Source organism: Egretta garzetta, unplaced genomic scaffold (genome assembly GCF_000687185.1).
Source record: "Egretta garzetta isolate BGI_Z169 unplaced genomic scaffold, ASM68718v1 scaffold69, whole genome shotgun sequence".
Classification (NCBI taxonomy): Eukaryota; Metazoa; Chordata; class Aves; order Pelecaniformes; family Ardeidae; genus Egretta; species Egretta garzetta.
In genome coordinates, this window is record NW_009260790.1 from 2,458,615 (window position 1) to 2,472,551 (window position 13,937).

At 53.1% G+C, this 13,937-nt stretch overlaps 1 protein-coding gene across 1 annotated transcript in view; it reads right to left on the bottom strand.

The window, feature by feature from the left end:
* Nucleotides 1–10,685, bottom strand: part of VWA5B1 (von Willebrand factor A domain containing 5B1) — a 20,872-nt gene extending 10,187 nt beyond the window's left edge. Inside the window, exons 1-9 of the mRNA XM_009646532.1 lie at nt 10,547–10,685; nt 10,075–10,254; nt 9,512–9,739; nt 9,163–9,333; nt 8,748–8,879; nt 8,366–8,490; nt 5,143–5,319; nt 1,538–1,648; nt 1,252–1,454 (exon numbers count right to left, since the gene is read on the bottom strand). Coding sequence (XP_009644827.1) covers nt 1,252–1,454; nt 1,538–1,648; nt 5,143–5,319; nt 8,366–8,490; nt 8,748–8,879; nt 9,163–9,333; nt 9,512–9,739; nt 10,075–10,254; nt 10,547–10,685 — 1,466 coding nt within the window. The remainder of the gene's footprint in view (nt 1–1,251; nt 1,455–1,537; nt 1,649–5,142; nt 5,320–8,365; nt 8,491–8,747; nt 8,880–9,162; nt 9,334–9,511; nt 9,740–10,074; nt 10,255–10,546) is intronic.
* Nucleotides 10,686–13,937: the final 3,252 nt, after the last annotated feature.

Below are 13,937 nucleotides of genomic sequence, written 5' to 3' on the forward strand. Positions count from 1 at the left end.
CGCGATGCTCAGGGGCTTCCCAGCAGGACCCCAAGCCCTTGCCTCCTCTGAAAACACAAACAAGCTGCTTTGCTGCCAGTTCAGCTCTTTTCCCTGCTGAGTGTCTGCGGTCAATAGCACTAAAGACCCAGTAATTATCTCTGCTCACAATTAAAATAAATGCTTTCTCAAGGAAAGAGGAACCAGGCAGGCGAGGCTACTCCCCTGACTCCCAGCTCAATGAGTCAGGATTTGGTTTTGGCTGGAGGCTGCAAACCCAGGGCCAAGCTGGAGCCTGGGCAGGGAGGGCAGGAGCGAGCAGTGCCTGGCGGGGATGGGATGGATGCAGTAGGAAGGCAGGAGGGATGGGGATGGGTGGAATACAGCGTTCAGCCAGGGCAGGGGAGAGCTGAGGAAGCAGCAAACTGCATCTGCACAAGGGGCTTTTCTCTTAGAGGCTTTTAATCCCCAGCTGGCTGCAAATCTTCGGTCAGCCTCACACCCTCTTAGATAAGACTCTGATCTTCTTTCAAGGCGGGGGCCGCACACACGACTCGGCCGTGCGCCGAGCACTGCCTCCCAGGGTCACCTGAGACCATGCTCTAACTCTGTTTGCATTTAGTCCACCACCATGGTGGCAGCTATAAGCAGCAGGGGTGGGTTGCCCCAGGCAGCTGGGAAGCAGTTAGACCTCCATATCGTAAAAAAAGGACAGAGCAGCTTCCTTGATAAGCCCTGAAGTCTGAGGGATGGAAGAGGAATAAGGTTTTCTTACATTTTTCTTATGTTTCATGTCCCTTAAAGAGGCAGAGCAGAAACCAGACCAGTCTGTCATCAGGGCTGGGGAACCAGGCTGGGAGCTCGATGCACAAATTAGCTGCTTTTTACATTGCTCTCTTTCAGCATATTCAATTCTGTGCAGCCCTATCCTGGAAGCAGCTGGGGCCAGACCCAGATGTGCTTTAAAAAAATAAAACAACCCGGCAAGGAAGATTGTTCGTGTGTCAATCTCTCCTAGCAGGAAGCATCAGACGAGAGCCTGTGAAGTTGTCAGCCCAATTATCCTGCTTTTGATTGTTTAAAAAGCATCTGAACTTCTGGGATCTGTTCCAAACCCTTTGAGGTTCCTCCATGGCTCATACCAGCAATCTCTCCTGCCTCTATCTCCGAAGCGGGGACATCTTTGAGATGGAGCCATCTTCATGGAGAAGTACGTCCCCCACCATACCAGGCTGTCGCCCCCACAGCGGCAAGCCCTGCTGCCCTCCGTACCTGGTGGAGCAGGATTGGTTTCGCAACAGCTCCAGGACCTTCCCCGTGTTGTTGATGGCCCCGTCCGTCAGCAGAAAGAGCAGTCGGGGATGGCCCCTGTGGATGGGCTGCCGAATGACCCACTTCAAAGGCGATAAGATGTTGGTGCCACCCATATCGGCCCGGATCCTCTTGATGCTCTCGCAGGCGATGGCCAGGCTCTCCTGCCCAAAGGAGCAGCGGAATCGTCAGCCTCTGCTCCAGCGCCCTCCAAGCACCAGCGGAACATGGCTCCCCCTTCACCCACCTCACAGTAAGTCTGACTGGCAGGAAAGAGGGTCTTGAAGGTGGATCCAAACCCAACAATGTTGAAGAGACATGCTGGCATCAGGCTCTTGAGAACGACCAACAAGGCATCCTGGGGGGGTGGAAAGCAAGTGGACATCAGGCACACCAGGTCTCTCCCTGGCTGCCCCAGCTTCACCAGTAAAAGCTCTGCCCAGGTCCTACCCTGCCATCACACCTTACTCCCACCTGTATTTGTCTGCATGCATTTGATAATAAACCAACTGTTTTTTCACAGGCACTGCATGTGAAACCTCTGCATATTACTCTGCTCTTTCCGAAGTCCCTTAATGATATTTGGGTCCCAAAGCAGTGAGGAAAATGGGGAGCCTTCAGGAAAAAAAAAAAAAAAAGGAGCTGAACAAATTTTTCTGTTTGTTTTTAACTGATTAAATTTGTGCTTGCAATACGGTACTGCAGCACGGAGCTAGTGGGTGAGAAGCAGAGTGTGAAATTGAGAAGTGCGACACGCAATGCATCTCAATGTCCAAACTTGCAGAAAATAAACAAACAGCTTAAAGTTACACAAAAGGAAAAGCCTCCCCCATCCCCAATTCTCTTGTATTCATAGCTGCCATCCATTAAAATAACTGGGAGAGACAGTTTGAAGCTATTTTCTTTACCAGAGGTGGTTATCTAACTTGCCTATTCCTGGTCTTTACATAAGGGAAGAGCAATTTAAACTGTCTCAGACATGTGATGGCCATGGACAACTCCAGGACAGAGCTTGTGATAGCAGCAACTGGGCAAGAGCTGCTCAAGGAGCCCCTGAGCTTGCAGGGGCAGCAGGAGCAATTAGCGTGGCAGGAGAGGGAGGCCAATTTAAAGCAAAGTGCTGGCAGCCTTCAGGAGCGGCTTGGTTCTTTCTGCTGATAAAGCCAGACTCCTGCCAGTCTGCCTAGGGCAGCAGAAACCCTAGAGCCAGCCCCAAGGGAAGAGCTGCCAAGGTCAAACGAGCAAGAGCAGCCTCCTTGCTTTGTCATACACAGTGGCAAAGACCCAGTGACCGCAGAGGGTGGGTGCCCACAGAGAAACCCCCACCTGGGAAAAGCCACGGGGAGATGGGTGGCAGGTCAGTCTGGTTCCTGACCCCTGTAAGACTCAGCAGCAAGGCAGAGCCAGAGCATTGCGAATCAGCGAAATAACGTGTACGAGAAGGGGGCTGCCCTTTAACAAGCTCCAGAGGACTTTAAACCAAGCTGTTATCTCAAACCTACGAGAATATATTTATACTGCTGCTTCCCAGATGGCTCCTGGGATGCCAGCTCTTCCAAATCTCAACACTGACATCCCACCTCAGAACTAATTACAAGGAAAAAAAGCAGATTTCCAAATATTTTTCCCAAAGTGGGCAACCGATGCCTGCTTTCTGTTTCAGCAAGCAGAAAGATTTATTGCTTCTGGTGGTAAATATTGATCCTGATCCTATTGCGCTCAATATCTACACAGCAGCTCAATAAGAAGAGATGTTTGCCTCCAGAGAAGTCAATTCCCAGTTATTAGTCTAGTTTTGCCAGTGAGCCCACACGGTGCGGGCACCGTCACAGGCCTGGCTCTTCTCCCCAGCTGCATCAGGATGGGAAAGGAATCGGCTGCAGGAAATTTAAAGCCCTGAACTTTCCACCCCAGGCACTTTGGCCAAGTGCCCTCCTGCTCGGCAGCGAACCACGTCCTCCCGGCTGCATGCAGCCAGCCCGCTCCCAGCCATCACCTCCCCGTTTGCATCTCTGCCAGCACCACCGCTCTGCAGCTCAGCTTTCCCCGCCGCACACGTCCAAGCCCTGCCACGCTGCTCACCCAGCAAGCCAAGGGTGATGCAAATGTCTCCATCAAGCGTAACCCACTCAAACCCACACAGAACAGCCCCTGCCACGAGGTCCCTGATATTTGCAAGTCATAAACAAGGATGGGGGACTCAGAAGAGAGACATTGGTTTTCTCCCTTGAGGTACCTTCTCCGAAATCTCTTGATATCTCCCCTGAAATATTTTTCCAGAAGGGGAACAGCCTTTTTCCTGTTTTTACAGCCCTCCTCTAGATGGGAGTCCCAGTCCAGGACCTCTTGGAGAAGGGCTCTGTCCCTGCAGGGTCCCCATCCCCATGGGACAAACCAGCCTCCACAGAAGCTGCAGAGACCGTGGTGCCCAAACCCAGCCACACTGCGAGGTGGAAAGCAAAAATCTGGCCTGGGGCAGAGATGCCTCCTGATTCCCAGGCTCTGAAATGTGCTGAGAGAAAGGGGGTACCACTTTAGAAATGCCCTGGCCCCTTTGGTGGATGAAGGGACAGGAGACAGCCTCCCTGTCCCGGAGGACCTGTTGTAGCAGTCCCTAGCATCCCAGCATCCCGATCCTTGTTGCCGGAGGTGGCAGTCCTCTGGCAGTTCCCATGGAAACCGGAGACAGATGGGTGAGGAGATGGGCTAGAAGATGCTCCCTGCTGCTCACCCTGGGCGATAAGTCCTGCAGAAGGGGGTGCAGCCATACCCAGGGGAGCATTTGGGTCCAAATCTGGGTGGCACTTGTGTTAGGAAAGGGCATGAGCAGGACGCCTGGGGACATGCGAGCTCGGTGAATCTCTCAGACATCCCAATGCAACCGAACCCCTCAGATGAAGCCTGCCTCTGCAATTCCCTCGGTGTCCTCAACAAAGATGCACAGGGCAGTGCATGCCCCGCTCAGGAGGATGCAATATTCATCGAGCGATTGGGGTTCACCTGGCCCCGAAAATCAAAGAAAGACAGAAACTTCCCAAAAGAGCTTTTGCCAGATACTGCAGCTTCTCACCGAGACTTGCCAGCTGGCAGGCGTCAGACACCAACCTGGCCTCCAAAGCGCGTTAGGCAGGGATAACAGTAATTAAATAGTTACCGGAGTGATTTTCCCTTTGAGGGACAGAGTGGTCCCCAGCGGGCTCAGGGCAGGAACCTCTCCAGATCCTTCGGGCAGTGGCACAAAGCCAAGCCCAGCTCTCACGGGGCAGCCTGCAGCTGGGTAAGAGTCATACCTGACAGGGGAACCTCAGAGCTACGAAATATCATGACAAGGCCTTTCTACCACCCGTTTTTTATCCAGAGGTCTCAGCACAGCTCTCATAATCCTCCACCAGACTGCAGGCATTCATTTGTGTTTGAAAAAGGGATGCATCATGTTCAAACAACTTCTTTGGGTGCACAGAGGCACCCATCAGCAAAATGTCTTCTGGTCAGCACCTCTCCCTGAAGCGTCCCTGGGAGCTCCCTGGAGGTTTCCCACATTAGGCAGCAATCGCCCCAAGCCCTCCTGGAGACAGGGGGAACTGGAGAAGGGATGCAGAAGAGGAGCAAGCCAGCAAAGAGGGGGAAGGAAGACACCTATGCATTTGATGTGCTGATAGGAAGAAGAGGAAGAGGAACAGAACTGGGAGAGTCAGCTTCGCTGCAGGTACCTAACGAGCCACACAGTTGAGATGACTAAAGCTACAGCATATAATTACCCCCCATCCCCTCATAATGAACACTCATCAGCACTCAACAACCCCCACTGCTCTCTAATATTCATCCCTCGTTGGCAGCAGGCACTTCCCCAACCTTGACGCGGTTGATGTTCACGCCACTCATGCTTCTGCTGCGGTCTATGAGGAAGATGAACTCTCCCTGGGCTTTCTGGAGGTCTGGCTGGATGGTCCTCAAGTTAGGGCAGAAGTTGAGCATGATGACCGGGTGGTGGGGGATGTCCTTGTTCAGCCGCTTCCTGATGATTTCCGTCTGCAAGAAAGAAGGAGAGAGCTCAAGAGGTTGGTTTTTCTGCCCCTTTTCACTTCAAGGGGAATCAGAGCAGGGCTGCGAGCCCAAAGATGTGAGTGAGTGGCCTTTTGTGGGCAGGGATTGGCTTGTTCTGGCCTCAGTGGTGACAACACCTGAACTCAGGCTGTGCCAAAGGTTGTTCTGTCCATACCCCCTGCGGATCTGCTCCGTGGGTGAACGCAATTCCTGCCTCCTCCCAGCCATGGCCACGCTTTGCCTGGGAGACAAAGGCTGGCAGAAAGCCTAAATCGGGGACCCCCTGCATGCTCGGATGAGAGCCTGGAGAAGAAATGAAAAGGTCTGGCCCCAGGCAGCACCTTGCAAAACTGATTCTCCAAACATTTCATTAGATCCCTCCTGAAAACGTGGTTCATTAGCCCAGTTTAGCATCACACTGAGGCACACCAGAGGTTTTGTCCATGGTCACTCAATAATGAAGTGTGAGATGCAGCCCTCAGCAAGCTGTGCTCACCGCTTCGATTCATTCCTGCCACCTCTGGTTTGCTGGTTTTTCTGCCTGTTTCTTTTATCATTTTTCTTTGTACGGATTGAAACATTTTGGAAAGCCAAACCGGGCACTCAGGACATCGTTCGATAGGAACCCGCAGGATATATGTCTCTGTACTGCACATAGCTCTGATGGCTCTCTGTGTTTTGCCTCATTTTATTTCAAGTATCAATCTTCATTAAAAACATGATAAAATTTAACTGGAAAAAACCTCTTCTGATGGGTTTATAATCTGCTGGGGTGTGTATATATAAAGCAGCCCTGGGTTCGTGGTCCTGGCCACAACGAACCAGCGCATCGCTGCTTTCGAGGGAGCTCCGGGACTCCACATCAGCACGGCCCATGGTCTTTCATCCCCGGGTCTGCCGTGCGGAAACATCCGCCGCAATAAGCAGCTCGGTCCTTGGGGGCTTTGTTTGCCTTTTTTTGTTCCTCTTTCAAAGCTTGCTGTTTCTTGCTGGTTTCACCAGGAATAAACCAGACCCCAAATAACCAGGCTTGTTTTCTCCAGCCGTGAGTCATGTTCCTAGATCTACGGAGCTAACGACCAACCTTTATTTTACATAACTCACTAAACTCAAGAGTCCCTGCGGATCAACACATACACGCTTTCGGCTGCGCTGCCTGAGTGCTGCTTCTCTGACCCCTGCGAAAAGACGGTTCCCGTTCACAGGAACAAGTACCTCGCTGCCACCCCAGCTCTCGCTCATCCTCCTGCCTTTCACTCGCTTGGAACATAAATTAATCAGTCACTGGGAACTGGAAGGGCTTCTTCTAACCCCATTTTCCTCCAGCCATATGACATTATTTTGTTTAGCATCGTTCCCAGCACAGATGTTTATCACATTTCAGACTAGAGGGATCCTTGCTGTCTCTCTGCCCTAGGACCGAATTGTAGCCCTGGACCTGCCTGCAGTACTCCCTGGGATGCTGCTGTGGACCCAAGGCATAAAAACCCTGCGAGCCCATGACCTGGATTTCCCACTGACTTCAGAGTGAATTTTACAGGCAAGCCTTCAGTCAACAGCCTTGAGCTGCTTCTATGGGTCAGCCAGAAAAGCAAACATCTCACCCACGCCGTCTCTTCTCCCCACCTCCCCTCCGTTCCCCTTCACCCGTTATCCAATTTCAGTAAACTAATCAGATCTTGTCGACTGAGAGTCAGTTCCAGCGTGCGTTCGTCCCCACCATCCTGCTAGCTGACGTGCGTCTAAGGTTTTTGCATAACGAACCGAGGGATGAGAATTCATTATCATTTACCGCTGAAATTTCTGGGCTAATTCATTTAAGCCGAGAGGTTCCCAGTGTCACGCTCTGAGCAGCGGCAATTCGAGCCCATAATCTACCCCAGACATTCAGGGCATTTTCTCTGTTTCTTGCCCTTCTCCGTGCAGTTGCTTCCCAGTCCTCCTGGGGCAAAGAGGTGGGTTTCCTGCAGAGAAATGGCTCTGGAATCATCCCCCCGCCCGATAATTTGACGTGCTAAAGACACAGAAATAATTAGACAGCCATCTGAGCCGTAGCGTGGGAGTTTCATTTCGTTCCACCTGCCGCACGCTGAACACAATTAAAGGAGACGCCTGCCGTGCGAGCAAGTGCAGTCCTGATCCCAGCATCGCGCTGCAAGAGAAAACGAAGGGCAAAAGGAAAGAGAAGAGGGTTGATGTGTCTCCGGTGAAAGGAGAAATCACGGCAGCACAGGGAGGCACCTTCGCAGCAGGTTCGGGATGTCTGCCAAGCGGGGGCCCAGGCTCAGGCTCACAGAGAATGAGTTTTAGGGGAAATGAGCATCCCCGGTCGCAAACGAGAACATCTGTGCATGTAAAAGAGGGAGCTGACACATTAAGCCCAGGGCTGTGGTTACACAAGTGCGATGTGTACCTTAGGTGAAGACGCCCACCCTGGAAATTCAGAGTGCTCTGACTAGTCCACTACTTGTCACTGATCCCAGACACACTGATGTGGCAGCTCAGAAGCGCTAGGCTGTCACTCATAGCTTCAGAATTGCTGAAAGATGAGGCACAAACCCCAGAGCAGATATTTTTCTATTTGCTGATCAGCAGAACAAAGAGAAGTTTCTCCTACCTTGTCTTCAGTTCAGCTCATTATTCCAAGTAAAATCACTTATTTCTCTCTGACAGCTATCCAGAAATGGTAAACATTTACTGAGCAATTAAAAGAATATTTTATTCTATGTCATTGCAATAATTATAATACCCTTAATACTATAACAATGTACCTATCTAATTATGCTATGCTAGACTAGTACTAATTATACACACAATAACCATCTCGGAGCTTCTTCCACACTCAGTTTATCAGAAGCACTGCAGAATTTTCCCCTCTTCCTCCAAATAAGCCCCTCTTCGAGGGAGGATGCTGCAGAGCTTATTAGGCCAGTGTAATATCTGGTACTGCAAGCAAGCAAGCAATTATTTACTTGCACAGCTCCAGTCCCGAGGAAAGCCTCAGCTAACGCCTGCAGCTTTTGCTTCTCACCTTTTTCTCAGCACTGGGGTCCTTCTTAGTGCCTTTAATGAAATCATTCTTCCCCTTCAGGTGTCGTTCATACTCCGCAGGCGTCATATCACCTTCTTCCATTAAGATGTGAGGCATGTGGGGCTCTGGAAATGCAAAGAATCAGGTGAAGAACAGCCTTAGCTAAACTTTAGGTTTGCAAGAGATGCAGGCACCCTCAGCTGTGAAGACAGCAGTATCTCTGAGCTTAGGCAGCATGAGCAACCTTGAGAGGGTCCAGGATTAACTCCTAGCAAGGCTAACCCCTGACAATACTTGTAAAACCAGAGCTAATCCAGCTATCTCCAGCACTAGAGGGGAAGCTCCCAGGAAGGGGCAAGACCAGCAGAAAAGCAGCACCTACCACTTGGATGGATCAAGATCTCCACAGGTCTGTCGAAGGTGTGTTTGTTGGCCAGCGTGATCATGATGCTCTTGGCGGAGCGAGCGGAGGGGTCGGCATCTGCTCGGATCTCATGTGTGGGGCTCTCAACACCTGCCCAGGGAAACCGAGGTGCAGTTAGGGATGGAGGACGGGGAAGACCAGGGAGAAGAGATCACAAGATGGCAGAGGACAGGAACCAAGCGGACTATGTGATGCTTCTGCTATATCAACACCACACATTAACACCAGCACTGCACTGGTAAACCCACCCCAGCACAGTTAACTTGCCAAAACAGACTCCACACTGGGAGGGGCATGGAAGGAGGAAGAGTGTGGACATTGCCTTGAGGTGATAAACCAGCCTGGTGCAGCAGGACAGCCGTGGCGCTCCTACCTGCCAGCAAGCACGGTCCCCGGATCTCCAGGTGGAAGCTGAACTCATACTCAAAGGGGTTGGTGGCTTCACTCTCCAGCAGCTGAGCCAGGCAGAACCTGCTCCCTTGCTCCAGGCTCCCCAATCCACAGTAGTGCTTGTCCCTGCCGGTGAGATGAACCCCGATCAACACTGTGCACATGTTATATCCTCCCAGAAACTGCAGATCTGCTGGAGGTAAAGCCTGCAGCAGCTCTCCAGCCTCCCACAGCAACAGTGGGCTTCTGCTCTGCCAGTCCTGCTACCCCCCAGGTCAGCCCCAGGCAGATCCCATCCTGTAGTTTTTCATACGTTCGGAGCTGGTGGCTGCTGGCACTCTCCAGGCTGGACTGGGGGACCCTGGGGACACACACAGCCGGCAGAAGGACCCTCACAGCCCCGCTGGGCAGCGTCTGCAGCTCAGATGAGGTGCTGATGAAGATGGAGACACTTTCCAGAGGAGGAATCATGCCCAGGTTAGCCACAAAACAAATCCTCTCCAAGTCCTCATCCATCATGATCCTTCCTGCACAGAGAGAGGACCACACCAGGGAGACACAGTGTCACAACCGTGGAAAATGCTCCTCCCCAGGCCTCCCACGACCACCTCAGCCCTGGATCAAACACCCAAACCAGCCCTCACTGCACATATCAGCATTTCCTTAAACTTTCCAAGCCCCCTGCACCACTCCTTCAGCTGTCCAGAAGCAACAGTGCTTTCCAAAATGGATGAGCCTGCCACTTTTGGCAGACACTAAAAGGACATGAGCACCACAACCCAAAGTTCAGCCTTTCACAAGCAGCCCCCTCGATGCCATGGCATATGACAGCCAGCCACCCCCTACCACCTCCCCACTCCTCTCCCCCTGGTTTTCTTCCCCACGTGCAGTAAAACGCCCCTGATCCCCTCACCACTTCCGTCATGAGCTCTTCCATCAGGGAGGCTGCAGCCGTCGAAATACGTGTCATCTATTTTGGCTTTGTCTTTGATCTGCACTGTCACAGCACGCCGGGACACGGCCGCCTCAAACCCGACGACGGTGGTGCACTCATCCAAGGGGTAAACAAAGAGACCTGCCAGCCAGAGGGGGTTTTAGCAACACCAAGCTCTTGCCCAGACCCACCAGCCAGGACCACAGGGGCCAGCTCCCTCTTGGCACTTCCATGCATGCTCCTGGGATTTTTCCTTCAGGAATTGTAGCCCTGGACTGTTGAGGGTACAATTGAGGACAGAATACCCTTGGCTACTCTTCCTGCAAGGATCTAAAGGTTTAAGGCATGCACAGAAACACAGCACTGTGATATCCCTGGCTGTAAAGCTCCCGTAGTAGCTCTTGCACTGGGAGCCTCACCCCTTGAAACTTGCCTTCAAAAGCCTGGGCTTCTGGGTTGCGGTAGGTGAGCAAGGCTGTCATCCCAAAGGCATAGCCGCTGACGCACGATGTCACCTCCGATGCGTAGAGGGGGAGTGGAGAGTGGGTTGTCCGGTTAATCAGCCCTGGCATCTTCCCGGGGGGTCTGCTGGTGACAGTGGGGTCACCTGCAGCGAGCTGGAGAGAGGTGGAAGGGCAAAAATGAATGAGGAGCCCCGAGTGCCCAAAACACTTCCATGCCTCCGCCACCTCATTTTGGCTTCTGCAGCCCTGAGGACAGAAAGGTGACTGGCTGGGGACACGACAAGACCTGGGCTTGATGGCTCCACTGGTAGAGATGGGCATGGAGACAAGACCCTGGTGGGAAGATGCAAGGCAAACACTTGCCTCAAACCCCTGCTGGCACAAGGGAGGAGGTTCAGATTAAACCCCCCCTGGCTGGAGACAGGCAGCCTCAGAGGTTGGCATTGCGGTGGTGGAGCACACATCTCACCAGCTCCCACACCCACCTACTGCTTGAGGCTGGGCAGAACGGGTTAACATCTTTTTTTGGCTCTCCTGCTTCTCATTATCCTCCGAACTGACACTTTCCTCCAGGATAAGACTATGACCTTGAGAGTTTTCCTTTAGCCTGCAGAAAGGAAGAGCAGGCAGGCAGAGCCAGGCATCCTCCCTACCCTCCCATGCCCTTGCCCACCCACTGGCAGCCCATCCTCATCCTCCATGCATTTCGGGGCGGTGGCATGGGCATCTCCAGATCCCTTCTGCAAAGGCTGACTCATCCCTCCGCTTTGCTTAGGGGAGGCATTCAGATGCAAAGTGGCTACTTCTGCCAATTACATTTCAACTCTTTTCCCCGAGCAGGTTTGCTTCTGTTCCAGCTCATCTCTCCCAAGACTGAGGGTTTCAAAGGAGACCTTTCAGGTAGCTCTCGGGCCACATCCAGCTCCCCCGGGGCATCAGGAGAAGTTGCTAGGCAGCAGTTCTCCCTGGCTGGCTCTGCAATGCTTTATGCAGTGATTTACAAGGCCCAGGAGGAGCCAGCAGCAGTCAAATACATCAGTTTCTCATTTCCTAGCAGTCCTATGTTATTAAAACCACCTTTATATGCAAACGCCACGGAAGACGTGAATGGCAGACATCAAGGCCATGAGCTCACCGAGTGTTTGGGCAGGAAAACGGCACTAAGGGAGGAAAAAGGAGAAGCAAGGGAGAGCAAGCAGAGCTGGCCGGGATGGGGGAGAGCAGCCAGGGCACACAAGCAAATAAAAAAACAGCAGAGCAGAAGATGGAGGGCAGTGATGAGGGCTGTATCTCAAGGCACACTCCTGATTCCCAGCCAGCAACCCTGACCGTTCACACCTGACTTCTCCTCTCCTGCCACCACAAAGGCTGCTCACACCAGGAGCGGCCCTCAGCGGCGGGGGGATGCATCTGGGGGGATGCAGCCCCACATGCTCAGGGGATGCGGGAGCATGTCCAGCTCAGCTGCTCCAGCACAGGAATCCTCCATGAACCCGGGGGAGGCCATCACACTCCAGGATGCTCCAAGCTGTGCTAACAGGGCTTGTAAAGTCAGAAGCTGGCAAGAGTTCACCTGCCACAGGGAGAAATAATGAAGGTCGTCTCGCCGTTAAGATGTAGCAGGGGCCATCAAGATACTGGTGATTAAATGTAAGGCAAGGAAGAAGGAGGCGGGTTTATTTTGCCTTAGGGAAGAAAACAAGCAAGAAATAACAAGGGGAAGATGCTCTCTACCAGCTAGGCACAATGGGAATTCATTAGGGGGTTGCCAGAGAGGTTGAATTCAGGCTCCAGGAGTGTGACTTCAGCCTGGCATCTCTCTTGGCTGCAGTGACTTACGGCAGAGCCAATGGTTGAGATCCCAGCTCCTCACTTCTCCTGCACAGAGGCTTAGGATGGTGTCTCCCATGGGAGCTGCTCTGCCAGAGGGGATTTCTGCATCACCCAGGCCAGCACAAGCACTAAGGGACCCTTGGCGAGATGCAAAGCCCTTGTGCCGTGTCCGTATAAAGCACACCAGGAGATTTGCACCTCTCCTGCAGCTCCAGCATGGCTCAGAGGAGCCCTGCACCAGCCCTGCCTGCAAAACCTGCCCCAAAGGACAGGGGAGGCTGGGAGGGCTCTTCCCGGCTGCTCCCCCAGTGAAGGCCCTCGGGATGGGGCTGGGAGGGAGCGGGCGCAGGGGCTGCTCCACGCAGATCGTGCTGCCAACGCCATCAAGTGACTGCAGCATGGAAAGGGGAGAGAGAGGGGAACCTGGCGTGGGGGAGAGCAGTGGGAGAGCTGGCATTCCCTCCTGTCCCACCCCAGGAGCTCGGCCCCAAGCCGCCCCTGGCTGCTCCCCATCCTGCCTTTTCTGCTCTGGGACCTGCACTCGGTCTCCATGCAGGTCGTAGGGCTGGATCCTCAGGATGGGAGCTGGCAGGACCCCACATCCCAAAAATTACCATCAGCAATGCTGCTGCACGGGGCATCCCTGCATCCGCTCTGCCCTCAGCATGTCCCCACACTGCCACCAAACACACCCTGCCTCCCATGGACCTGGCCAGATGCCTCCTGACCCACGGCCTCATGCTGTGCTTGGCATCCCAGGAGGAGACGGGGAAAACATTGGGGAATACCTTCAGCCAGCTTGCTGCATCACCGAAAATACCCCACACCTGTAATCCCATCATCCGGGGGATGATGATCCACAGGGCTGGGGACAGAAATCATCCCTTGGCTGGCCACTCTCAGGACCTGGCACATGGGGATGCTACCATGTTTTTCTTTTTTTTTTCCCTGGCTTTGTAAATGCTCTTTCCTTGACAATCTGCTCCTCTTCACAGCCATGGAGGAGGGAGCGATGCTGCTAACCTGCTCGCTCTGCTCCAGGTTATACCCCTGGACAATTTCTGTGCACGATTTACGGGGAAGGCACTGATGCTGCACCGACGTCTGCAGACGGTCCCCATGACGTGCAGAGTGCGCAGGGCTTTGCTTTGGAGCGCAGACGGCACTGCAACGTGCAGGCTGGCCCAGAGCTTGCACCAGCCGCTCCACCTGGCTGCAGGCGCCTGCCCCAGCACATGGGTGAGGCTTGGGGCTGGATTTTAAAGGACTGGGTTGGAAAGGGTGATTATGTGCCTGAAAAAGGGGGTGCAATGCCTGGAGAGCTGCTCAGAGCTGCCCAGGTGCCTGTCTGTGTCTCTAAGCACTGATGTGCCCTAAAAAAATCTGGCTTTTGAGCATATGTAGTAAAGACAGAGGCAGAATAATGCTCTCCTAAGGTATATTTTCATGCATTGAATAGAAGAACAGAGCAAACTGTGACTGCTGTAGACAAGAACACGCAGCCTGGCTTCTGCGCAGCTCCCCGAA